We start from the raw sequence: 25187 nt of genomic DNA on the forward strand, positions 1-25187 counted from the left end.
CATATTATTACTGTTATTGTACATATTAGTAGTAATATAAGAACGGTGACAATTTTGTCTTTTGTTCTGTTGTTTTCAGTCAGATCTATAAACTCTCAGTGTCTTCTGCTGTCGCAGGACCAGGGATAGACTCCCGGTGACAACACGCCGTGTCTCACATTTCCTAACTAACCATTTGACAGCCCAGATGCGAGCGATCGGGCAAGCAGTCCAGCAGGAGCCCGCCGCGATTCCCCGACGGTCCCCCCCTAAAAGCAGCGCACATTAACGGGATACACAAACTGCAACTGGAAAATCAACGCCGACGTGACCTAAAACTTTCTGTTCTCCGAAATGCACGTCTTCATTTAAATGACCTCAGTTAATTGATATACGAGTCAGCGACGCGAACGAAACCGCAAGAGGAAACAGAATCGATTTATGAAATTACCGTCTACAAATCCTCTTCATTGCGACTATCGACGTCAGGTCGTGTGAAAAAATCACTCTCATTTCACACCTTTTTATCTAGGATCATTGGTGCCTGGCGACGGTCACAATGCAAGATATACGGCACTACTTTCCACCTAGTTGAACAACAGAAAACGTTTATTATTATTATTATTATTATTATTATTATTATTATTGTTGTTGTTGTTGTTGTTGTTGTGGATTACAACAAAACCCTACATCGTTTTTGCTTTGCGCCTGATTTGGACTCCTTCCTCTCTCGCCGTGATCGTCCGCCCCGCTTCTTTGGCTGAGCTCCGTCCCAAACCGTGCTGGAAAACCTCATGCAGCCGCCAAGGTAAGCTGCACAGAAAGTGTCATGCACCTCGGTTTCTTGCATTATTTCACTCAAATAATTATACATACATAAATATATAGTAAAAATCATTTGATGTCGATATGGCTCTGCTTACACGCTTAGCTCAATTCGTCTTCCATTTTAAGTTTTAAGTTCAATTTAGTTGCAATTTGAACGCATAGTCTGTCAGTGGTTGCTGTCTGTTTCAGAATGCATTTGTTTCCCTGCCGGCTTTTGCATTTGTTTTGGAAACCAGTACGAATAACCCTACTGGGTATATATTTACACGCAATGTGCCGTTTGCAGGACTGTAGAGCAGGATTGTGTGACAGAATCAGACGTTAAACTAGTTCTATCAGCTCGGCTTTTCCTAAATGAAAGGAATTCATTTACCTAGAAAACAAACACGACGTGTTACGTTTTACATTAAGCGTTGAACTGAAAAAACCAAAACACAATCGCTTGTTTTAGGAATGTATGTTGCAGTACCTTTTCGTTCTGAGGTAAATATTGTTGGAGTTTGCTAAATGTAGCCTATGTGGTTCTAAAATATCTTAAAATTAACTTTGTTGCGCGAAATGTTAGTGGTGATATATGCATATATGTCATTCTATTAGATCTAGGGTAAAAAGTAAAAATAGGATAATTTATTTCATTAAAATTCTGTGCAATTAAATGGTATTAAAGGAAAGCACGAAATGTCGCTTGCGCTTTAAGCGTGATATATGAAAGTTACAAAGTGTTGGAAAGCGGCAGTGATCTCTGTCTGTTGGTGTAATTCGCTCAAACCGCTCAGAGGGGGGATCAATATGACAAAATTGAGATTTTAATAGTCTGCCGGCTTGTTCTGACTTAACCCATGTGGATCGGGCGTGATACCGCGGCACCTAAACATCCATTCGTCAGACGCTCATGCTCTGGACACAGATGTGGGGGCTAGAGCCCATCCCGTGAAGAATAGGGAACCCTGCAGCGGTACACCCTGGATGGGATAGCAGTCTTCACGGGGCTGAAAGAGAGAGAGAGAGTTTCTATAGGTATCTATACCAGTATGGGGACTCCCCATTCATTTCTATGGGCATAACCATAAAACCAACCCCGACCCAGCCCAAGCCTTAACTATAAGTAACCAAACAAAATACATGACTTTTAGTACTTTTACTTTTTTGATTGTAGTTACATATTTTTATAAATTTTAGTTTTTAATTGTAGGGATCTGGAAAAAATGCCCCCACAAGCTTAAAAAAGTAACAGGTTGAACAACATTATGGGATATTCAAACCCACACACATTCGTGTGCAACTGCGCGGCACAGAGAGAACATGTAAACGTCACAAAGAGATGAGATTCAAACCCTCAGCCCTGGAGGCAACAGCCCAAGAAACTGAGAGCACCCCTCCACCTATTCTCTTACGTAGCAGATAGAACAAGCGCCATCTATTGGGGAATTATTAAAATTCCATTGCACAGTCATGCAATTATATCCAACACATTGTATTATAGGCTTGAACAACTATTTCCGTAAAAGTCAAGTTACAGAGAAAAAAATATCGTCCTGAAACAGATGTATTGAAATTGCGTAAGATCGAGAACAATGTCTGAACTCTTTTTTATACATTCAGTTTGTCAAAGACCTACAAGGACCGATGTTTATCATAAAAAATAAATGAGAAGTTGTAGTGGTCTGTGTTTGTTTTGGTGATATTACTGTATTTTAAGTTGTGTGAAATGTTTGCAACATCTATAAAATAGTAAAACCTGAAAGTATATGAGAGCTGTTTGGTTTAAAATTAATGGCTGAGCGCACTGCAATCGGTGAAAAGATCTGTATCATAATGACTAATTTGGCATTACCCATGGATCACAGAGCAGACACTAAGTGTATGTTTGTTTTGGTCTAATTTTCGTTCACGCAAACATTAAAGAATCAATCTTCGAATCACACTCTGCGGAGGGAATGGGGGAAAAAATCAATTGCACAGCGATCGCTGTCTGAGTGAGAAGGCACAATGGTTTGGTGGTGAGTGCCCACTCTTCACGCCTTCACACCCACTACCGAAATGTCAGGTTCATTTATGTACTGGGGGTTCCCTCCAGCGATGCAGAGACGTGCAGCTCAGGTACACCTCTGAGAAATTGTGCTCTTTGGTAAGGCGGAATGCCTTGCAGTACGTTATTGGCTCTTACACAGTGTAGCCTGTGCCGTGCCTCATGCTTCCTGGGACAGTGTCCAGTTAACTTAATTGAATAAGTGGTTATATAGAGTCGATGAATGAATATTCTTATGCCTACACTGTAAAATAAAAGAACATTTAAACACCTAGTTTAAAACTGGTTGAAACCATTTGTACTGTAATAAAACATCAAACCGAAGCATTATTCTAATTGGTTAAAATGTAACTGCATAAAAATACCCATGTACTGGCAGTTAGAGGAAATCTGAATAATTGTGGTTTTACTCTCAGGCTTTCATTATGTCGCTTAGGCAATACTTTTACTCTAAGTAGCCTACCGTTTTTACCAGTTGCTCCAGCCGAGTACTAATTCAGGGCAAGTGCCCTACTCAAGAGTGTAGGATGCTGGTGTTGGGAAAGTATTTCACCAGATGATAAGTCAACACTCTCGCTGAGACCCTCCACATTCGCTTCCTACGTTAATCATCATTTACTTTTTCTTTGTTGTTAGCAATCTTTTTACTTGACACCTGTCAGCAGTTCTTTGTGTGTTACATGTGGTGAGATCTTACAAATAGCTGCGCCAGACTGATGGCTCAAATGTAAGGATATGTGATACGATCTCTCTGCCGGCCAGTCTTACATTTACGCACTTCATGTCGCATGATGCCGTTCTACTGGGCTGGTTCTAATAGACTGGAACACCTGTCACAAGCCTGCCTGTAGGAGGTGCTGGTGGTACATATGAGCATGATAGAACTTTTATTTTAAACGCCGTTACTGAGCTTTTGAGATATTTGATAGATTCATGATGTACTGCCATATCTGTTTCTAAAATCAATCAATAATAAGGATTGGATTAATGAACGGGGAAATGTAGTCTACCTATGAAAATTATCAATGAAAGCTGTTCTTTTTTATTTTCTATTTTTGTCATAGAATTAAAGAGTAATAAACTGTAATAAAGTTTAATACACGTTTTAGATTCGATACTACCAGAGGCAAACAAAATGTTCGCTAGCTAACAGCAAATACTCCAAACACTAAATAACGTTTCTTTAAAGGGCGCGGTATCATTGCTGTGACTATCCTGCGAGTATAATAATATTACATATGATACCTTTTGGCACAAATGATTACAAATTCTGCAAGTAACAGCGCTTTAAGCCTTATAAAATATTGAAAATTTTAAAACCAGTTAAATTCCCAGTCAGGCAACTAATACAAAGTTAATTTTTATATATCCAGCCACACTTGCTGAAAGTAGATTAGATTTGTACCTATACATATTTTGTCGGAATTAACTGGCATCACGTTAGGATATGCCGCTGATTGTTTGAAATCCATTAAGTATCGCTTCGTGTTATGAATAGTTCATTAGTGGATGGCGTCGTTCTGTTTATTTGATTTATTTTAATAGCTTACATGACTTCTTTAAGTGCTTAAAATGCTTTAGTCGGGCAAAAGCAAACACAAGCTCCACCTGTTGTGTCCGGAAAGCGGCTCCCTAGGCGGGTTACAGTGTGACACAGTGGATTCAGCGTGACTTGCAGTACGGTGAGCCTCAGCATCCCTGCAAGGTCAGCCTGTAATCCGAAACTGAAAGGGGGTGAGAGCGGAAAGGCTCCGTATTGGCTTAGCCTAGATGTAGGCTGCACCTTTCCGCACTCCCCCCACCCCGAAACGGGAGATCGATTGCCAATCTTTTCTCATTTTTTGTTTGAGGATTTCAACTCGGTGCCGAACATGCGAGGCAACCTTAGGCATATATAGCGCCCAGCTAGTTCCTAAAGCACGCGCCATATGCTGTGAGTCGGTCCTTGCGGTGATAAACTTTATGCATTTGCCCGAACGAAGGGATGTTTTCAAACGCGGCACAGCGCGCTTTTACCCCCCTGCGCCCTTTTGCGTGGATTTACCGCCCCAAACAGTGATACAATTCATCTGCTAATTCACTTTTTCCCGTTACCACTTTTGTTGGCTGTATCAGAGAGAGGAGAGAGGTGCGATCCTGTGCTGGATGGATGGTTATGGGGAAAGGAGCAGCAACTTCGGCGCTAGACGTCTGCAAGATCTTCGCCCTGTTTATCTACATGTTCCCTACAGGTAAGACGAAAAAACAACCTTAAAATTCGGCCACGTTTGGTTTGGGGTGTCGTATGTTGGGTCAAAGCTACAATAAACGTGACCAATTACGAGATATGAAGCTTTTGATCTTAAAATCATCTTAATAACATCGCAGACCTCACGCTTAAACTAAGAAAATGCTCATTACCCACCTTTTATATACCTTAAGATATTACATTTGAAACATTTCTGCGTACTGTATTTGTTTATAGGTGGATAATGTCTAAAAAGTTGTACTCTGCATGGGCATTTCACTTCACCATGCGTTTGCATACTGCTGTAGGCTATCTGTAGGTGCGAAACTGCGAAATCAAAGTAACAAAGGATTTCTTCGAAATTAGTTTTACCATAAACTAAATCCTAACAGATTTATTTTTCCCAAATGGGGAAAATTGTTTTTGAGTTTTTGAGTTGCAGGAAATATCCTGCGAATAAGTTGTGTGTCATGTCAAGTAAATTTTTGGCGAAAAACACGCAAGAGTGATATATTGCGTATTGGTGGGAAGACATGAGAAATGGTGTTTTATTTAATTGAGAAATGTGCAGCTTTCTACTAATTTGAGCTTATCTGAGAAAGTCGTAGGCACGTTTCTGCTGTGTAGGTAGCTGGCTTTTGGAGAAACTTTTCCACAATGGCTTTGGCGCAGTCATTCCTCCGGAGCCCCTCTTCGGAGTTGGGGGAGGGGAGGCAAGCGCCGCCAGGGCTCATTCTCGGCTCTGCATTTCCCCGTTTTAGTAAAACCTGCCGAGATCTGCCTCCGAATACGCAGATCGAAATATTTCGTTATTGTGAGATAGACCCACAGACTCTGCTGTGGATTTGTTTACGTGTTACACGTGTTTACACATTCTTTGGATTTCCTAAAAAACAGTCTGACTTCCACGCTTGAAGTTGTTTACATTTAAACATTGTAGGGTTTTTTTATTAATATAGGAATGTTTCCATGTAGATCTTTTTATTTACTACTAAGAACAGTAAAATAATAAAAATGTACACACCCTCTTGAAATGTATCAACAATTTTCACACTCTCTCTTATCGCTTCTCTCATGGTACTTAACGTCAAACAAAGAAGAGATAAGTGTTTGTCGTTGACGTTTATTCAAGATTAGTTTATTGCGCTTTATCAGATGCGGGTGATAAATGCCTTTTGTTGCTGTCAGGCGTGGGAGTGAGTCTTTAACTATTTAAACTGTAAGTGTTAATTTTAGGGTTTAAATAATAACGATAGCAATCCAGGGACTCTGGGACCATTTTGTTTGGTACAACTTAGATTTTGCATTAATTTGTCAGAGAACTGCATTGCTAAGTGTTCCCTTTGCTCAAAGATGCATGAATAGCTTCAATTGCAGTGTGTATCAAAACAGTGCTCTTACCCCCGTGTTTCTCGCTGCATTGTATAAAGTTATTCGTACTCTTTTCCCACCCCCGACTACAGACTATCCTTATTCGCGTTTTTCCTCTCACAGCTTACCTTTCTCGGTACCCGCATTTAATTCCTCCCCATCAGGAGCATAAACCTGTGTGTTTGTTTAGACCATGATTCATGTCAAACCTGTTTTATATGGAATGAGTTGTCTCACTCGGAGGCGATTTAGCTTGTATTTGGAATTTTCATTATCTGTGTTTTTAATTAATATATTTTTGGGAAGGATTTTTTTTTCCAAGTTTGACAAAATTTCTGACCTTATGAATTATTTTGCTTTCTGTCCTCTATTCCAGATTTGCTGTAAAAATACATACATAGGAGTTAATGTCCTTTCTGAACTACTGTTGACTGCAGATTCTTTGCCGAGTGCTTTAGGGCGTCTGTGCTGAGGCAGGCTTGAATTGCCTTTCTTCTCGCAGTGACTATCCGTGAAGCCTGTCCAGGTACCCCAGCCAACTCCTGTTAAAGATTAGTGATGTGAAATGCAGCAACCCCCCCAATCTCTTCGAGTTACAGGAATTATGGGCCCGATTAAATGAAATCTTACACATTAATTAATGAATACCAGCTGATAGTTTAGGGTATATTCAAATGTTTTTAAAAGAAGTTTTATTGTTTCAATTGGAAATGCCTTTGTTGTGAGATTTCTAAGCATTTTAATAACCCTCCTGAGAAATAATGAGGTTGATGCCATACAGAAGACGAGCCTTGGCTGATGCAGACAGTCGGCCAGAAAAGGGAGGGCAGGCTTGCATATTCTTTCCAGTTGTTCGATTTCCCCCTAAAATGACCAGTTTTGGCAAAGCAGTTAAGTCAGTTAAGAGCAATGGTGCTTTTTAATTCCGTCAGTTGTGGGGGTGCATGTTCCACATTTACAGCCCTGCCTAACCCCTGGCTGGGGTGACCCTTCTTATCCACCTTCCCATGTGGAGCTTGGGCTTAAGATCTGGCAGATGAGAAAAGGCGATCCTGTTTCTTTAAGAGGGACTTCAACAATCTGTAAGACCCAACCCCCCAGCCCCAAAGTGCGGCCTGTGAAACTCGACCTAATCCCTTTACACAGGGGTAATTTATTGCTCTGTTGGTCTCCTCTCAATGGCAAATTACATTGTCTTCATTCAGAGCCTAAAGACACCCCCCCCCACACACACACACACACACACACACACACACACACACACTTTTTCATACTGACACACACTCCTTCCACTCCATTCTAGTTGGGTGAAATTCTTTCAGAAGTGTTTGTTTTTTTTGTCTCTGGAAGGTGTGTGTGTGTGTGTGTGTGTGTGTGTGTGGGGTGGGGGGGGCTCTCCCTCATCTCCCGGGGGTTATTCAGAGCCTGTCCTACAGCACGCCTTCCCATTTCTTTCAGAAGGTGGCGTTACTTGATTATAAGGCTGCGATTTGTGGCTTAAGCAGGACCTACACCAACGGATGTTCAGCTAACAAAATCATGTGATCACACACACCGCCCCCCCAGGAGCTGTGCATTGTCCACCCACTGAGAGCCTAATGTTTATTTGCCAATACAGCCCCTCCGTTTGCATGGCGAGATCCTGATGCTTGTCATCCTGTCCCGTTCCGGTGCGCCACCCCTTTTCGGGATGTTGGTATTCCAGTAAGGTGATTAGGAGAACCAGGCCATCCAAATGGCAATTGCAGTTTAATGATGGCTCTTCAGGGTTTAGCTTGATGGGTTTTAAAACTAGGCTGTGTGTATTACATTTTGTGGTTATTTTGCAGTTTAATGCTGTTTGGTCTTGAACCTTTTGCTTGCATACAACCTTATTCAGGTTTCCAAAAAATGCAGAATTTGATGCATTTGCAGCCTGATGTCTCCTGTCAGTTAGCATATTCTGAAAGGCAGTGAAAACTCCAAACCTCCTGCGCTTTGTGGGGTCACTTTAGGTCCAGGCTGACGGTGATTTCTGATGGGAGATGACTGTGCACGGCCTGTGCAGTCTGCAAATAATGAAAATTCCCTGTGCTATGATTGTGTGTGTGTGTGTGTGTGTGTGTGTGTGTGTGTGTGTTTTGTATTTCTTTTACCAATAGAAATGTCAATAATGGTGCACAGAGTGTTAACGAGGCACTTCAGTTCTCATATCGCACATATTTCAGACATCTTAAAGATCAGGTTAAATTCAGGCTGTGTTTGTTCAGTAAATGACACATTGGCAGCTCCTGCCTTAACCTAAACACCTTGGACCCTCTGCGGACGGGTTGATAAGGATGAAATGATGCGGGGAAGCTCTGCAGAAGGTCAGCTGAGATTGAGACATGTCCGTCTCCCATCTAAAGCCCATGGGCTCCCAGTTACATAAAGGATTAAAGCATGGGGATCTTCTTGCCCCTACTTAGGACTCGAAGGGACCCTTTCATTAGCAGGCTGGCTGAATGTCCTGGTTAGCATTCATGGCCGGCCGGACCTCCTGGCTGCTGGTAACTGGTGTTTTTTCCTCACAGCGAGTCTGCAGTGCCGGATCCTGAAGTGTAACTCTGAATTCTGGGCCTCCACGTCCAGCCTGGGCCCCGAGGAGGAGTTTTGCACGGCGCTGAGGGCCTATCACGCCTGCGTGCGGCGCACGGCGCGTACCTGCCGCGGTGACCTGGCCTACCACTCCGCCCAGCACGGCATCGAGGACCTGATGGGGCAGCACAACTGCTCGAGGGAGGGCCCCACCTCGCAGCCGCGCACTCGCAGCCGCACGCCACCTCCGCCGCCGCCGCCGCCCGACAGCCAGGAGCGCTCCGACGCGCCGGAGGTCTGCCACTACGAGCGCGGCCTTCCGCGGAACGCCGCCCCTCCCAACTACACACACTGCGGCTTCTTTGGGGACCCGCACCTGCGCACCTTTGGCGATGACTTCCACACCTGCATCGTGGAGGGGGCGTGGCCTCTCATCCACAACAAGTACCTGTCCGTCCAGGTGACCAACACCCCTGTGCTACCTGGCTCTTCAGCCACGGCAACCAGCAAGGTGGGACACATCTCTTCTTGTCTTCTTATCCATTCATCCATCCATCTTCTGTAACTACTTATCCCGTATAGGATCCCAATGAACCTGGAATCTATCCCAGGATGCCCAGGGTAGAGAGCATGCTGGGTGAGATGCCAAACATCACACCTTATTCACTATCTAGTGACCCTGGTTCACATACTAGTGTGATTCTGGACTGTTCAGCAAAACTGCAGTAGCAGGATTACTTAGGTAAATTTAAGACTTTCATTTAAAATAGCTGTCAATTAAGCTGCTGGGTCAGGAAGGTGCTTCTGGGGCTCAAACCAAGAACCTTCCGGTTGTCCCCCAAGCCACCTTTTGTGCTGCTCTCCCATCTCTCCCGGTATCGGTGAAGATCTTGTCCGGTGTTTGGCATCTTTGTGACCAAGGGAGCCGCTGTCACGCAAGCGGAGGGCAAATGTGGGGAATGGGGGAGTAAAGCAAGACGATGTAACCTGAAACAGTTGGTGTGGAACGAGACTTAAACATGTGAGTCACCGGTGCTGACGTGGGTAACCTGAATCCCTGCCTCACACATGCAAAGGCAGCAGACGGCGTATAGTATGACGGCAGCGATGTGTGCGGGAAGCAGTGCCCAGACACAGATCAGTGACTGGCCTCTTACTCTGTGCTGCCCCCTGTCTTCTGCACCCTTCTTACTCGGCTGAAAGGGCCACCTTTGTGTTTGCTGACTGGGATTGGGCCCCACCCCACTCCTGTGTTTGTTTGGCTCCCTCCTTTATGAATTTAATTGCAGTAGACGGATGTGTATAGAGGCTTAGCCCTGGCAGACCCCTCCCTCGCTTTGCCACAATCAGCACTTTTCTGTGTGGGGAGGGATGTCGCATTCTGCACACCGGCGCATTTAGAAATGAAATGCATTGTGCGCTGCGTGAAATGCGCAGGGATGCCAGAATTAATCCTGAAAGTGGTTCTTGTGTTTTGCAGCACAAATGGGCGCATTGCATTACATTTAAGGGTAAATCTTTGTGTGATTCTGATAATGGATCATTTATGCCCTACGATGCACTGGCAGGCTATTCAGGCTGTACCCCAGCCATGCATCCCACACTGAACAGAAGATGGATGGATATACACTGAACAAAAATATAAACGCAACACTTTTGTTTTTGCTCCCATTTTTCATGAGATGGACTTAAAGATCTACAATTCATTCCAGATACACAATATTACCATTTCTCTCAAACATTTCTCACAAATCAGTCTAAATGTGTGATAGTGAGCACTTCTGCTTTGCTGAGATAATCCATCCCACCTCACAGGTGTGCCACATCAAGATGCTGATCTGACATCATGGGTAGTGCACAGGTGTACCTTATACTGCCCACAATAAAAGGCCACCCTGGAATGTGCAGTTTTGTCTCACAGCAAAATGCCACAGATGCCACAAGCATTGAGGGAGCGTGCAATTGGCATGCTGACAGCAGGAATGTCAACCAGATCTGTTGCTCGTGCATTGAATGTTCATTTCTCAACCATAAGCCGTCTCCAAAGGCGTTTCAGAGAATATGGCAGTACATCCAACCGGCCTCACAACCGCAGACCACGTGTAACCACACCAGCCCAGGACCTCCACATCCAGCAGGTTCACCTCCAAGATCGTCTGAGACCAGCCACTCAGACAGATAATGCACGGCCCCATGTTGCAAGGATCTGTACACAGTTCTTGGAAGCTGAAAATGTCCCAGTTCTTGCATGGCCAGCATACTCACCGGACATGTCACCCGTTGAGCATGTTTGGGATGTGCTTGACCGGCGTATACGACAGCGTGTACCAGTTCCCACTAATATCCAACAACTTCGCACAGCCATTGAAGAGGAGTGGACCAACATTCCACAGGCCACAATTGACAATCTGATAAACTCTATGCGAAGAAGATGTGTTGCATTGCATGAGGCAAATGGTGGTCACACCAGATACTGACCGGTTCTGAGTCCCCAGACCCCCAATAAAGCAAAAAACTGCACATTCCAGGGTGGCCTTTTATTGTGGGCAGTATAAGGTACACCTGTGCACTACCCATGATGTCAGATCAGCATCTTGATGTGGCACACCTGTGAGGTGGGATGGATTATCTCAGCAAAGCAGAAGTGCTCACTATCACACATTTAGACTGATTTGTGAGAAATGTTTGAGAGAAATGGTAATATTGTGTATCTGGAATGAATTGTAGGTCTTTAAGTCCATCTCATGAAAAATGGGAGCAGAAACAAGAGTGTTGCGTTTATATTTTTGTTCAGTATATATTTTAGCACTTGATGATTGATTGTAGTTTGGTAGTGTGAAACATTGATCTTATGTGACATCATCTGGGGCAGTAAATTCAGTTGATTTCTGGTTGTTTGTATAAAGTAGTAAATCTGAAGTTTCAAACTCGCAGGCATGGTACCGGTGTCACGCGCTTACGGCTCCTTTCTCCTCCTCCAAACAGCTGACCATCATCTTCAAGAACTTCCAGGAGTGTGTGGATCAGAAGACGTACCACGCGGAGACCAACGAGCTGCCGGCCGCCTTCGCCGACGGCTCGCGCAACGGTGGCGAGCGCCATGGGGGGGCGGCGCTGCGCGTGCTGGAGAAAGTCCCCGGCCAGCACGTGGAGATCCAGGCCCGCTACATCGGCACCACCATGGTGGTGCGGCAGGTGGGCCGCTACCTCACGTTCGCGGTGCGCATGCCGGAGGAGGTGGCGCACGCTGCTGAGGACGGCGACAGCCATGACCTCTACCTCTGCCTGCACGGCTGCCCCCTCAGCCAGCGCATCGACTTCCGGACGTTCCGGCACCGTGCCGCAGGAGGACGTGCCCCCGTGAGGAGACCCGGCTCCGGAGACCAGTTGGGCTCACCACCCCATACCTTCACTTACCAGTCAGCCGTGGCCAAGTGCAAAGAGCGCCTCCCGGTGGAGGACTTGTACTTCCAGTCGTGCGTCTTCGACCTGCTGACGTCTGGTGACGTCAGCTTCAGCCTGGCTGCCTACTATGCCTTTGAAGATGTCAAGATGCTCCACTCGAACAAGGACAAGTACCATCTGTTTGAAAAGGCGGTAGGGCTGGGGGGTGCCCCATCTAGGAGCCCCCACCGGAGCCTGCTGCCTCTCCTCAGCGCCCTCGCACTTCTCTGGCTTCAGTGGCTCCCTGTGTGTCTCTGATCACTCTGGCTTCAGCTGTAGCAGTGAACATTCCCATCATCACGCCATACCTCATCCCACACCACCCCATATCCGCTCACCTGCTTGGGTGGGGGGTTGAGTGTTTCCATGCCAGAGTGCCCCATTCCAGCCATCCATCCTGTCTTCCATGTTCCCGCCAATGCGCAGATGGAATGCCGCGATTGCTGCCCTCCCCAGGCTCTCCGGGCATGCTAAGGGACAGCTCTGGGCGATGAGCAGCGGCGCCCCTTGGGGGATGGGGCAGAGAGGCTCCAGGATCTTAGGGGCTGAGCTAGGAGGCGAAAGCTTCCCCCAGCAGAGGGCAGAGCCAGCAGGCTTCTGTGAGCCGCCGATGGGGAGGGCTTTGTGTATGTGACACCCGCCACAGGCCTGGGAGACAGGAGAGGCCTGAGCGTGCAGCAGAGCGCCCTCTGCAGGCCGGTGGAGATTTATGGTCACCTGGCTGCCTGCCTGCCATGTCCTTGAGAGGGATGGTCGTACGGTGTCCTCTCACGAGGGCTTGCTATCTGTGGACGGAAGCCGCACTTGCCGGTCATTTCCAGTTGGGCTGTTTGCCCTAACAGGTGTCTAAAGGATGAACAGTATTTAAGTGATCCGATTGACCGGGTGTCAGAGTCGAGCTGGAATCGGATCCAGGATGCAGCAGTGAGCACAGCAGATTATCCATGGCAATGTTTACATGCTGAATGTTTTTAAGTTTAATTTGCATATCTCCGAATATGCTTATAGTGTGTGTGTGTGTATGTATGTATGTATGTATGCGTGTGTGTGTGTGGACTGAAATGTTCACACAGCGACCACAAGATTTTTGTCTTTTATTGTTTAAATTAGCCCCTCTTGGGCTCTCTCTCTCCCTCTCCCTCCCTATACTTTTCACAGTTTAGCAGTTTAATGCCACATTCACTCCAGCTAGATCTATGAACAAAGCAGTGAAACGATCTTCCAGCACGGATAGAAGCCAAGCAGCCGAGGGGGGGGCTCTCTGGCGCGAGGGGCCCCGCTCTGTCACACTGACATTAAAAGGCCGGCCCCCATGCTTAACGGCTGCCGCCCTGGCTTCGCTGTAGGGCTTGTTTGAGTCGTCTCTCTCAATAGTCCTGTTAATTTATGGCTGAAACCCTTGCCAAAGAGCAGAACCTTGTGCCAACAGTTTAAAAAATGGCCAATCCCACTCTCCCCTGCCTCCACGTTCCTAACCCTTCCGTTTCTGGGGAGCTCGGTAGTTGAAGGTATTTGGGTTGCACTGAGGGCTGTGCTGTGTGTGGTGCTGATGAAAGTAAGGGCAGATTGTGGGGGTAACTGGGGGGGGGGGGGCTGCTATTTCCCTGCCACCCTGTGGCATCCTGCTGCTGTGGGACCAGTCTGAGGCGCCGGCGTCATTCCATCGCGTGGCATCGATTCCATCGCGTGGCATCGATTCCATCGCTCCCATTACATCCGCATGGACGGTCTTGTTGCTGCGTTCCCATGCCGCTCCTGCCGGCGTGCGAGTGCAGCCCAGGTGTGAGCGCCTCACCTTCCAGACGTCCTTTTGATGCAGACCTGCTCCATGTCAACTGATCCATTGGCATAACTTTCACACCCGCAAGGCTAATGTGCACATTTTAGATGTTTTTTTTGTTTGTTTTTATGCTGAAGGTTAGCAGCTGCTACAAGATCAATATTAAGCCTCCGCTGTAACGGAATAGTCAGCATTGCAGAGTTGCTGGTCCCTCCCCCCCCCCCCCCCCACCACACCTGAGATGCACTCGTCAGTTTCACTAACTACACATAGACAGCGTGGGAGGTGACCTCACTCTGTTCCTTCCTCATGGGGGTGCACACCATGTCACAGCACCCAAAAGGAAATAGATGATTGTAACGTTTTAGGTTTGTGTTCCTGGGATGTGATTCATCATTCATTAAATCGCCACATTGACTGTGCCGTCGTACATGACAGTGTGTCTGACTAAGGTCAGTAGTTCCTTGTTAACCAGATTTTTATAGAAGTTTTTTTTTTTTTTTTTAATACAAAAACTCACGAGGGAAGGCAGATTTAATGTGACCCTTGGTTTAAAAAAATTGATTGTGAAATCATGAATGCCACAGCACTGCAAGAGGCACTAACGGTGCCTAACAGTGTCGTTATGCCTTATATAATGTGCATATTGATCGACCTTCTGATTTGCTGGGCAGGAGAATAGATGCAGAAACGTTGTTTAGATGTTTTTTATTCCCCTCCATGCATGTGAAAACAATCAGTGGACTAATTGTGAGTCAACCTTTTTTTTAAGGTTTTATTTAATCCAGCAATCAGGTCTAAATAGGGCAGAATGGTGTTTGTGGTGTTCATGTTCGGTTTTGATACATATTTAAAGAAGCACTTTATGTTTTTAATTCTCTCTCCTTAGCTCTTACTCGGTTGTAAGTTGATTGTGAATATTAGTCGTCAGATTGTTTCTCAGTGGGCCTGGAAGATGTACAGGAGTAACATGCCAATTCCCGGAGTCTGTATGTAGGATAAACGACAGCACATGCCACCTGTATATACTGTAAATTATTTATTGACCAAGTAAAGTCTTGTCCATTTGTTTTTTTTTTTTTGAATACTTGTCCTTTGTCTTATTTGTCTGTACAGGACGTGCACAAAATACTTAAGATATTAGTAATGTGAAGAGTGCTGTAGAAGCCAGTGACATCTTAGTGCCTGTCTGAAGAATTAAGCAGAAATGTAATAATTATATTAAGTCAAAGGGGACTTAAGGCATGCCAGCCATACACAAGTATACAGTGGTATGAGACGTTCCCCCCCAGACCATGGTGCAGCATGAGACGGGGTCGGGGCTGTATGTACACAATTACAGGGGTAAAGTGCAGATTAACACTTGGTGCACATGACATGATAGGAGGGCAGATATAAGCCATATATTATGTTACTATATAACATTATTATTATTGTCTTCACAGAGTCCACGGTCATGTTACGAAAACTTTACAAAAAATAGCAAATTTTAAACAAAAATTGAATGTAAACCATTGTATGCACTCGGCAGCTACATGAATTCTAGCAGAAGAACATTCGTTCTGGGGATCAACCCACTTTGAAATATGTTAAACATAAACATGAGATTCCATCTCACCTTCTAACAGGGGTGGGAAACCTGTTCCATGGAGGGCTGATGTGCGTGCCGGCTTTTGGGATGTCCTCTCAATCAGCCAATAACAGTCCCTGGGACTGGAGTCAAGAAACTGTTTTTTTTTTATTGGTTGATTGCGAGGCCATCCCAAAAACCCACATTGGCCCTCCCAAAAACCCACATTGGCCCTCCATGGATCTCCTACCTTCTAAGATGGCATAAATTGGTTTTCCAAAGAATTAAACGACCATATGATAAGTCAGTGTTTCCCAACCCAATCCTCGGAGACCCGCAGACAGTCCATGATTTTGCTCCTACCAGAAGCTGGAAGGGAGCAAAACCGTGGACCATCTGTCGGGTGGGAAACACAGTGACAGGTGCGTTTCGATGGTATGATGTAATCCTATTCTTAAGCAGTTTATTACAGTCTAAATCTATCCACCACTCACATTTTCCTGTTGATGTCTTGACGCGCTTGTCTCCAGCCAGACTAGTTTGTGTTGGTGTTTGAGTTCACACTGCTCTGTAACGGAACTCCAGCAACGAGCAGATTCTTGCCAACAGCAGCCTGCCCCCTGCACACACCAGACTGTCCAGTAGGGGGCCACACTTATGGAACATTCTGCAATCACTATACCTGATCTTGATGCCATTAAAAATAGATTCCATGGCTCAGTATCAGAGCCTTAGTACTTTCCTTTTACTCTCATTGCTGTTGCACAGATGTTGCTATTATCTTATAAACAAGCTTGTAATTAAGCTTATATCCATTTCAGGAGTTCAGTGAAACACTGTTACTCCTGATATAGACTACCTGGTTACTATACTGCCATATTCAACTTCATAGCCATTCAGTGTTAATGTTTAGCAAACTCCGTCTCACCAGTTTCAGACATTATTCGATGTCTCTGCACAGACCTCAGCGCCTTTTCAAACTAATACAGGAATTCTAAACCTACTTTAACATACAGAACGAATAGACCAGCCGAGTCATAAAAACTTTTACAAGAAAAACAATCAACAAAGTCCAACGTTAAGCTCTGTATAAGGACAGAAGCAGGAGTCGGACAGTTTACACTTGACTTGGCTTCGTAATGTCTGCTGATCCACATTTTCTTTACTGACAAAATTAGCCACATTATTCCTAATCAACTTAAAGTAATTATCAAGATTTACCACTCAAAAGCAGCCGCCATCCCACTGATCCCACTTCCCAAGTCTTCTCTGGACATGTAAGGTAAACAGGATGATAGGGTTGGGTCAGAGCGCCACCTGGTGGAGTAGAAATGCAACGTCATCCCTAGTGAGAAATAAAAACAGCTGTACTGGTGCCATTTTAATTTACTAAAGCAAATCTACTGATTCACTAATTTACCTCATCATATTTCATATGCATATTTATTCATGTAACTACATGAATGCTTTAAAATAACTTCCAGGTAATTTTTTTTTTTTAATGTAGGTTAAATCATGGAATTATACATACTGTATGTACTGTGGTTCTAAAAAGACTTAAATGGAGGAGGAGCCTACATACCACAGACTGTTACACTTAAGGGTGCTGTGCAGGTATCATGTTCTAATGGTAAATAAGACCGATACTAATGTTTTATTGTCATAGTTGTAGTGCTTTAAAATTTACATCCATCCATTTCCTAAGCACTTACCTGGTCAGGATTGTGGGGGGTGGGGGTGGAGACTATCCCAAGTAGCACGGGGCACAAGTATGGGGGTACACCCTGGGTGGGGTAGAAGCTGATCGCAGGGCACGCACACACACTATGGGCAACTATGGGCACATTAGCCGAAATTGATCAGACTGCAAACTCCACACGTACGGAGTGTGATTGAAATCCCAACCCCTGAGGTGTAAGGTGGCTCAAAAACATTGATATATAACCAGCAATAGTCATAACTGCGTTTCAGAGTGGCGTGTGGAACCCACTTTTTCAGTGAATTCAACAGTTAGCAGAAATCAGTCATCACTTTCCGTTTACCCACCCAAGAAGCAGACATAAGAATCCTGTGTCCATCCTCTGTACCAACCTGTCCGATGTGGGGATCCAGAGCCAATCCAGGAGGCCAAGGCAAGGAATAACACAAAATGGGACGCCAGCCCATGGCAGGGCACACACACACACACACACACACACACACACACACACAGACAGACACACACACACACACACACACACAGACACACACACACGCACACACACACACACACACAGACACAGACACACACACACACACACACACACACAAGTTGGTCTACCTATCTAAATGGGCACCGTCCATTCATTTCTATGGGAAAAACCCTAATCCCAATCACGACACGCTTAACCCCCTACCCCCTTTACTTTTTTGATTGCATTCACAGATTTTTTTTTATATAAAATTGAGGTTATCCAAATGGGGACCTTAAGAAATTGTAAATAATGGATTAAAATGAAACAAATAACACTGAACCACAGGAAATCCCAAATTTGATCAGGGTGAAGTACATCATTGTATAAACAAATATCCTGGATTTTACTAAACTCTTGTCAAACTTAGCTGTAAATGTAACACCATCTTCATGAAGTGTCCATGTACTGTACATGTAGAAATGTAAAGCAGACTGGAGTGCAGGGACATAGCAAGCTTTATAAATGTAACATAAACGTCCTTAAGAAATGCTTAACAATGTCCCCCCCCCCCACACACAATGAGTAGCTAGTTGAACTCCCACAGCCCACGGTACACGGGATCTCTCAGAATGTCACTGAAAGTGCTGCTTCGCCTATCCCTGGTATGTGTGGCCACCCCAGACCGACAGGCAAAAGAATCATGGGAAGAGAATGTCTGGAATGCTGCCAACCAACTTCCTGAAAAGGTGTGCAGTTGAGAAGCGTCTGCCAGCTGTGGCAGAAGAGGATTCTGGGTAGTAGCTATGTGTGAATACCACAGATGCCAGGAAGCCTATAACCGTTCATGTCAATCATACATGTAATATAATGAACACTGACTGCACTGAGGTATGAATAAGAAATGACACTAGCTAAGTGGGACCCACAAACATGTTAGCGTAGGATTCCCTCAATCTGCTCCAGGAGGCCCAGCATCGAACGCGGTGTGTAGGTTCCCCTGTTCACACACACCTGCCAAACCCGGTAACTAGCTGAATCAGACGTAGGGAAATCTTCAAACTGCTGAGTTCTAGCTCTCGAGGTCCGGACCTGGGGACTGCTAGGTTAGCATCTGGTCAGACTGGCGCTGCCACTTTAGGATAGGAGGGAAGATTCACACACGTCTGTGAAGAGTTCAAAAGATCGTCGCCACTCATTTGAATGACTTTAACTCATAGAAGATACTAACGACTTCATGACCGAAACTCAGATCCATAACTATAAAGAGCACAACCAAAAACATTTTTAATAGCACGGCAAACTGAACAATATTTACATTAAGTTTTGCTATAGCAATTGCCTTTCCAGGTGTGTATTCAGCTTTCACTAGCATGGCATCTCCCCCGTTTTGCACTCTCGTGTCGGTCTGTGCAGATGCCTGAGGACAGCCAGGGCCGCCCTGCATCGCCTCCTTTCGCGTGCAGCCCGAGCCTCACGCCATCCTGCTTTGGCACCACGTGTTCAAGCGCTACACCTACAGGGCGGCACACGCTCCGCACTTCCGCACAGATCTGCACACAGACAGAATGGCACACACATGATCTTCCCAGTTTATTTAAAGGTATAATTCACCTGTATTCAAAAAGGATTCAGGAACACTTTCACCGTTTAAGTTGTGATGTTACAAAATACTTACAAAGAAAGGAACATCCAATATTACTGTAGAATACTGTACTTTTAGTGCAAGAGCAGCTGCAGGTACCTTCTGTACTGACCGTAGAAATAAAGCGCGTCAAAGCAGCCTCCCAATCGCACCGACAGGGACAGCCATCATGACACCTTAAGTCTTTTTAGTGTTTAAATATTTTTTTTTACAAGGCCTATGTTCACTTTAAATACTGGTTATTGCGGAAACAAAATTCAGCTTTAGCAGAGAACATCTGGACTTGGCGTTGGCTATTCACAGAACAGCTTAAGTTCATACGGCTTGATTTCTGATGCTCGTATGACGAATTCTGGGGTTGGCAAGAGGATTCACGGTGAAAGCTCTCCAGGATGGTCTAAGGAGTGGCTGAGACCAGCCGGCAACTTGTCCTGATCCCTGGGATAATAAAAAGCACGACACCTGCAGAGTCTCCTGAACGCCACAGGTGTCTGCAGCGGACAGCCCGAGTCATGGCGCTGAGCCTAGGGGGGGGGGGGGCAGTGAGGGCATGCTCTTCCCTCAGCATATAGACAGACCTCAGATTATTCCGAAACGACAACGAAACAAACTTAAGAAAAAAAGTGGCTTTGGGAAAACGTCCCCAGCTTTCTGTATCTTTCAAAAATAAGCCAAGTCTCTGAGGCATTTCCATATTCCCAGGCTCCTCCTGCATATCCTCAGTCCATGGGACTAAACACACCTTAGTCTGTTCATTTGACACTCTTTGATACCCCCACGAATATTAACCCTGTCCCACATCTGTCTTTGCCCTCGGTCCCGCTGTAAAACATTAAAATGAAAAGGTGAGGTGGTTGCTGGTAAACAGGAGTCTGTTTTGTTTTTTCCACCTGCAAAGTCCAACCGGGCAGAGGACTGGATGGCGGAAACAGAACTCGCCTCCCCTAGCAGCATGTGTCGCCCCCTAGTGTCCGCTCCCGCACCCTGCGTGCACTCAGTCACGCGACGTTCCGCCTGGAGCCACGCGTCTCATGTCTTGCGGGCACTCCAGCTGAATTCTGCAGCATTTTTCTGCTCTGCGGTCCTTTCCTGGGGTGAGCGTGTGTCCAGTGGGGACTTCTGGGCTTGTGGCGAGCGCGGGTCCAGCAGCGGGGGGGGCATGTAGTCCCCAGACTTGTCGGGGTGAAAGGGCCGGTAGTGTTCCGGTGTCACCGGACCATGGTGCTCGGGCATCCTCCGGTAGTCCGGCACGTGGCTGCCGCCCTGGTGGTAGTTCTGAGAACGGAAGTCGTCCATGCGACGCCTCTTCGGGTCTGAGTGCCTGAGAGGAGGCGAGACAGTCACTCACATGACAGAGACGCGGTTTCTCCGCGGCGGACTCGCCTTGGCCAGAAGCTCACCTATCATAGTAGTCGCGGTGGCCCCTGTGGTCACGGTCGTTGCCGTACTGCTCGTAGGGCCGCTTGCGGTAGTTGCCCGAGCTCCTGTAGGCATCCCCGTGCAGCCGCCGGTCACCGTAGTGATGATCCTTGTATCGGTGCTGCTCATAGGGGTGGTGCCGATCAGCCTGCCACGACTGGTTGCTAGGATATGGGTACTTACGGTCTCGCTGCCAGTCTCCCCGATCTGTTGTGGGGGGGTGAAAGGAGAGCAGAGCTCAGGACAGGGGGCACAAAACTAAATTACTGCTCAGACTGTGAATGGATGGATGGATGGACGGACGGACGGATGCTGGCAGCCCCACGAGTAGGATGACGCCGCCACACTCACTGTCACTGGGGAAGTGCCTCTTGTTGGGCGGCATGTACGGGTCCCTGTGGTGAGCGTGGGGGGGGGGCTGTGAGGGGTGAGGCAAGGGCCCATGTGACTTCGGGGAAGGCTGGGCGCCCGTGGAGTCCCGACTGGAGCTGCAAGGCTCCGGCCTGAAGGGCTTCTTCCTCCCAGAGACGTCCTCCTTCTTCTTCTGCTCCTTCTGAAATTAGAGAGTGTGGTTCAGCAAGGGGGGGGCGGGAAGCACACCGACAGTGGCCAGCAGGAGGCGCACCTACCTCCTCTTCCTGTGACCGCTTCTTCTGAGCCATCTTGTACAGCTTATATAATTTCTTCGCGCCGAACTCTGTGAACTTCGACACAAAAATCCAGAGGTTCCTGCCACACGACACAGGACGTTCGGAGAGTAAGGGACACGAGAGGCGCCGAGAAGCATCCGGATCACACGGGACACGGGGGCCTCCATGGGCTCTATCACGGAAACGCACCTGCGCCAGGCCATGGCATGCTCCGCGTCATTGTAAGCCTTCAGGCACTCGGTGATGCGGTCCCCGATCTTCAACAGGCAGCTGCGGGTGTGCTGCAGCTGCTCCTGCACCGACAGGCCCTCGTCGGGCTTGTCCAGCTGTTTCAGGGCCTTCTTCACAGGCCTCATGCGCTCTTTGCACTGTAGGCCAACAGGAGGCAGCACTGAGCCACTTTCACCACTTCGCACAACATACCTGTTTTTACATATTTGCCTAATTAATCCCCCACTTTACTGACCGGTACACCGTCTCTTAGTTACTCATTACTGCCCCCTGTCTGTCGAACACCGTGTCTGCATGCCGATCCTCCCTCCCAGACTCACGATGCTGAATGTCTCCTGGTCAAGCTCATCATCCTCATCGCCAATGGGCACCGGCTCACTGCCCGCCGTGATGTGCACCGGACCTTGGGGTGGCTTCCCTTTGGTGCCCGCCTTGCCCTGGGGAGGGGGCACGGTGGGCATGAAACCCGCGGCAGCCCAACCGAGACCAACACCAAAACCAAAACGAAAAAAAAAATGGAGAAGCTTCTCCTCATCACATACCTTTTCTTTTTTTGGCTTGGAGTGCTTTTTGTCCTTATCTCCATCCTTCTCTTTCTTCTGAGTCCCCTGCTTTTCTTTATTCTCTTTGTTGTCCTTCTTTTTCTGTTTCTTCTTTGTGGGGGACTTCTCTGTTCCATCATCCTGGGGATGTGGGGGGGCGGGGGAGACAGACGTAAGCCTCAAAGTGGTACGTGACATACGGGGCTCTGCTCGCCAGCGCCCTCTGCTGCTCACCTTCACCTCCCCTTCCTCGGAGGGGTGGTCGGAAAGGCGTGGGGAGGACACGTCATTACCCTGCTCATCCTTGGAGGACTTGGCCTCCTTCTTATTGCGAGGCTTCTTCTTCTTCACCTGGCTCTGTTGGGACGGCGGGCCGACAGTAAGCGGATTTTTGTCCGGGAAGGAACACAGAGTAACAATCCTGACAGTAAGACTAGGTGTTTGTAGGCTCAAGCTCCACCAACCTCATCCCCTTGCTTGGGGATGTCTTTGCTTTCTAGCTCTTTCTTGAGCATTTTGAGGAGGTAGTCAGATCTCGTCTGCAGCTGCTTGGCTTGAGGCTTCTTATCTGGGTCATCCGGAAGGATCTACAAACAAGTGAGAGTGAATAACAGCCAAGAGAGGGCAACCTGCCGGAAGCAGCCGGATACCATTCACAGTTCCAGCGTGTGATGGTGTACGGTCTCTTTTCCCAGGTCCCCGCACCTTGCTGGACAGCTTGAGCTCGGGGTCAGTTTTGATCAGGTCCCAGTTGCCATAGCCGTGCTCGTAGACCCCCAGCAGCAGCTGTGTATCATCCATGATGTCCCAGTCCACGTCGAAGTGGGGGGCCTTCACGCGACAGCTGAGCTGGAACCTGGACAAGGTGCCAAGAGGTAACAACAGGTCCTGAATCAACACATCTGCTCTCCTTCTGTGGGTCAACCAGACCTTCAGACCGAAACAACACCAGGTGGCCATGTCATGAAGGTCAACATAAGGGTGAAGCGGCCTCTCACTTGTGCCTCTCTGCGGGGTTCGAGGGCACGGCCTTGTGCAGGGCCTCGAACTCTTCCTCATGTTGGATGATGGACTTGGCATTGACCTGCACCCCAGAGATCTTGATGTTTATCCCTCTTCGCTTCCCTGGACCTTTGGCTGCAGGGAGAAAGAGAAGCAGATCAGCACAGGCACGACAGGCAGCCTCACTGGGCATCTTTTTGGGTGCTGCCCTCACCCTCACTGGGGTTCTCCTTCAGGTGCTCTTCGTGCTCCTGGACGGCCGCCAGACAATTGCTGTGTACCAGCTCTCCCAGCCTGCGAAGGTCCGCGATGGACTTGTCCACCAGCTCTGCATCACGTGCGATGGCCTCCAATCTGTAGAAGCATAGGGATGCGTTTCTCAGTCCCAGAAAAAAAACATTCAGACTAATGTGTTTCCCAATGCGGTCCCCAGGAACCCCCTCCCAGTTCCTAGTAGAACCAAAAACAGACTGTCTACGGACCGGACTAGGAAACACTGCTTCAAACTCATTACATTAGACAGACCATCAGCAGTCTTTAAAGACTGATACAAATAAACATCAGCTCACCTATCAAGTGGGCAGCCAAATTTCTTGTAGCCTTTGATGAATCTGGTGAAATGAAATTCGGAAGCATTCATAAGCACATCCAGAACACGTTCCTTTAATCACAATATTCTGGCAAAGCACATTTCCAGTTGGTCACCTGCGGATCTCGGCGTCGGTGAATCCCTCCACGTTGTTCTTGCGAGCTCGGGGCCGGCCCCTTCTCTTCGGCTTCTTGTCATCCTCGCTGTCGTCGGTCTCGCTCTCGGACCCAGAGGACCTGTGCTTCAGTTTGGAACCAACGTCACTATCGCTGTCGTTGGCTTGGGCCTTCGAGAAAGAATTGGGCCTTTTAGACGCGGAACGCAGACAACGCAGGAAGAGTTTGACGCCAACTCAGCTAGGACTCTGCAAGGCAACTGCTTCAAATTTACCAGCATCAGAAATGGGGTGGGGGGGCAGCCTAAGTCAGCTATAGACCCCAGGCCCTCCTAACCCAAACAGATGAGAGTCCCAAAGGAGACATCAGCTGCCATCACCCCACTTGTGGAAACCCACACCGGCCCGGCCTGGCCCAAACCTTCTTGTTAGAGCTTCGGCTTCGTGGAAGCATGTAGATGTCCTCCATCTCCTTCTGCTTCTGCTCCTCCTCCACCTTGCGGCGCTGTTCTTCAGGGATGATGTCGTCCCAGTCACGCATGGGCTTCTCCTCTAGCTCGGGCATGCTCTCCTCCATGGTGGAGAAGTTGGCCACCTGGCAGAGGTGGGAGAGGGGTCATGAGGGAGCATGGTAGCAGGCCAGGGCCCCAGGAGCAGGGTCAGCGGCTCCAAAGGCCGTTACCTTGAACTGGGACAGCAGCTCGTCTGTGGCGCTGGAGCCCTGATCGCTCTCCCTGGTCTCTGCCAGCCGCAGGATCTCATCGATGTCCATCTCCTGCCGGAAGAGAGATGATTCGTTACAAATCAGCACGGCATTTCCCATTTTCATCACGTCATCTGCACACTCTCGTGTCTCTTTTGTTTTTGGACGGAGGCGTCCTTCCTCACACCTGTGGTTCAGACTCCTCTCCCTCTGGCTCTTTGAAAAGATCTTCAGCGCCAAACTTCAAAATGGCTGTCAACTCCTCCTTGTTAAACGGATTAGAACTGCGAACACAGAAGCGACGAGCAGCCGGTCAGTTCTGTTAGAGGATCGGTG

At 47.3% G+C, this 25187-nt stretch overlaps 2 protein-coding genes across 4 annotated transcripts in view; one reads left to right on the forward strand and one right to left on the reverse strand.

Annotated features, from left to right (window-relative positions):
• The first annotated feature begins 131 nt into the window (after window positions 1-131).
• Window positions 132-14114, forward strand: rgma (repulsive guidance molecule BMP co-receptor a). 2 transcript variants are annotated; one of them, XM_048973216.1, is made up of 4 exons: window positions 132-787; window positions 4952-5067; window positions 8987-9501; window positions 11976-14114. In XM_048973216.1, the coding sequence occupies exons 1-4, from the start codon at window positions 774-776 to the stop codon at window positions 12690-12692; spliced, it is 1362 nt and encodes a 453-aa protein (XP_048829173.1). In that variant the 5' UTR covers window positions 132-773; the 3' UTR covers window positions 12693-14114. The 2 variants fall into 2 exon arrangements, with proteins under 2 accessions (XP_048829173.1, XP_048829174.1); XM_048973217.1 differs by lacking the exon at window positions 132-787 and adding an exon at window positions 4485-4769.
• A 5421-nt stretch (window positions 14115-19535) lies between these two features.
• chd2 (chromodomain helicase DNA binding protein 2) overlaps window positions 19536-25187 on the reverse strand; it is a 31687-nt gene continuing 26035 nt past the window's right edge. For both annotated transcript variants that reach the window (XM_048973215.1, XM_048973214.1), the window contains exons 27-43: window positions 25039-25135; window positions 24831-24923; window positions 24570-24743; window positions 24150-24319; window positions 24014-24055; window positions 23659-23798; window positions 23441-23579; window positions 23148-23298; window positions 22907-23029; window positions 22677-22799; window positions 22443-22583; window positions 22221-22337; window positions 21859-22037; window positions 21649-21748; window positions 21371-21572; window positions 21001-21226; window positions 19536-20921 (exon numbers count right to left, since the gene is read on the reverse strand). In XM_048973215.1, the coding sequence (XP_048829172.1) occupies window positions 20630-20921; window positions 21001-21226; window positions 21371-21572; window positions 21649-21748; window positions 21859-22037; window positions 22221-22337; window positions 22443-22583; window positions 22677-22799; window positions 22907-23029; window positions 23148-23298; window positions 23441-23579; window positions 23659-23798; window positions 24014-24055; window positions 24150-24319; window positions 24570-24743; window positions 24831-24923; window positions 25039-25135 (2509 nt within the window). In that variant the 3' untranslated portion in view covers window positions 19536-20629. The remainder of the gene's footprint in view (window positions 20922-21000; window positions 21227-21370; window positions 21573-21648; window positions 21749-21858; window positions 22038-22220; window positions 22338-22442; window positions 22584-22676; window positions 22800-22906; window positions 23030-23147; window positions 23299-23440; window positions 23580-23658; window positions 23799-24013; window positions 24056-24149; window positions 24320-24569; window positions 24744-24830; window positions 24924-25038; window positions 25136-25187) is intronic.

This window comes from Brienomyrus brachyistius, chromosome 13 (genome assembly GCF_023856365.1).
Source record: "Brienomyrus brachyistius isolate T26 chromosome 13, BBRACH_0.4, whole genome shotgun sequence".
In the NCBI taxonomy this organism is placed as follows: domain Eukaryota; kingdom Metazoa; phylum Chordata; class Actinopteri; order Osteoglossiformes; family Mormyridae; genus Brienomyrus; species Brienomyrus brachyistius.

Coding starts and splice junctions, on each gene's coding strand:
- rgma (XM_048973216.1), top strand. Junction 5,068..8,986: donor TATCTACATGTTCCCTACAG/GTAAGACGAAAA, acceptor TTTTCCTCACAG/CGAGTCTGCAGTGCCGGATC. Junction 9,502..11,975: donor CAGCCACGGCAACCAGCAAG/GTGGGACACATC, acceptor TCCTCCAAACAG/CTGACCATCATCTTCAAGAA.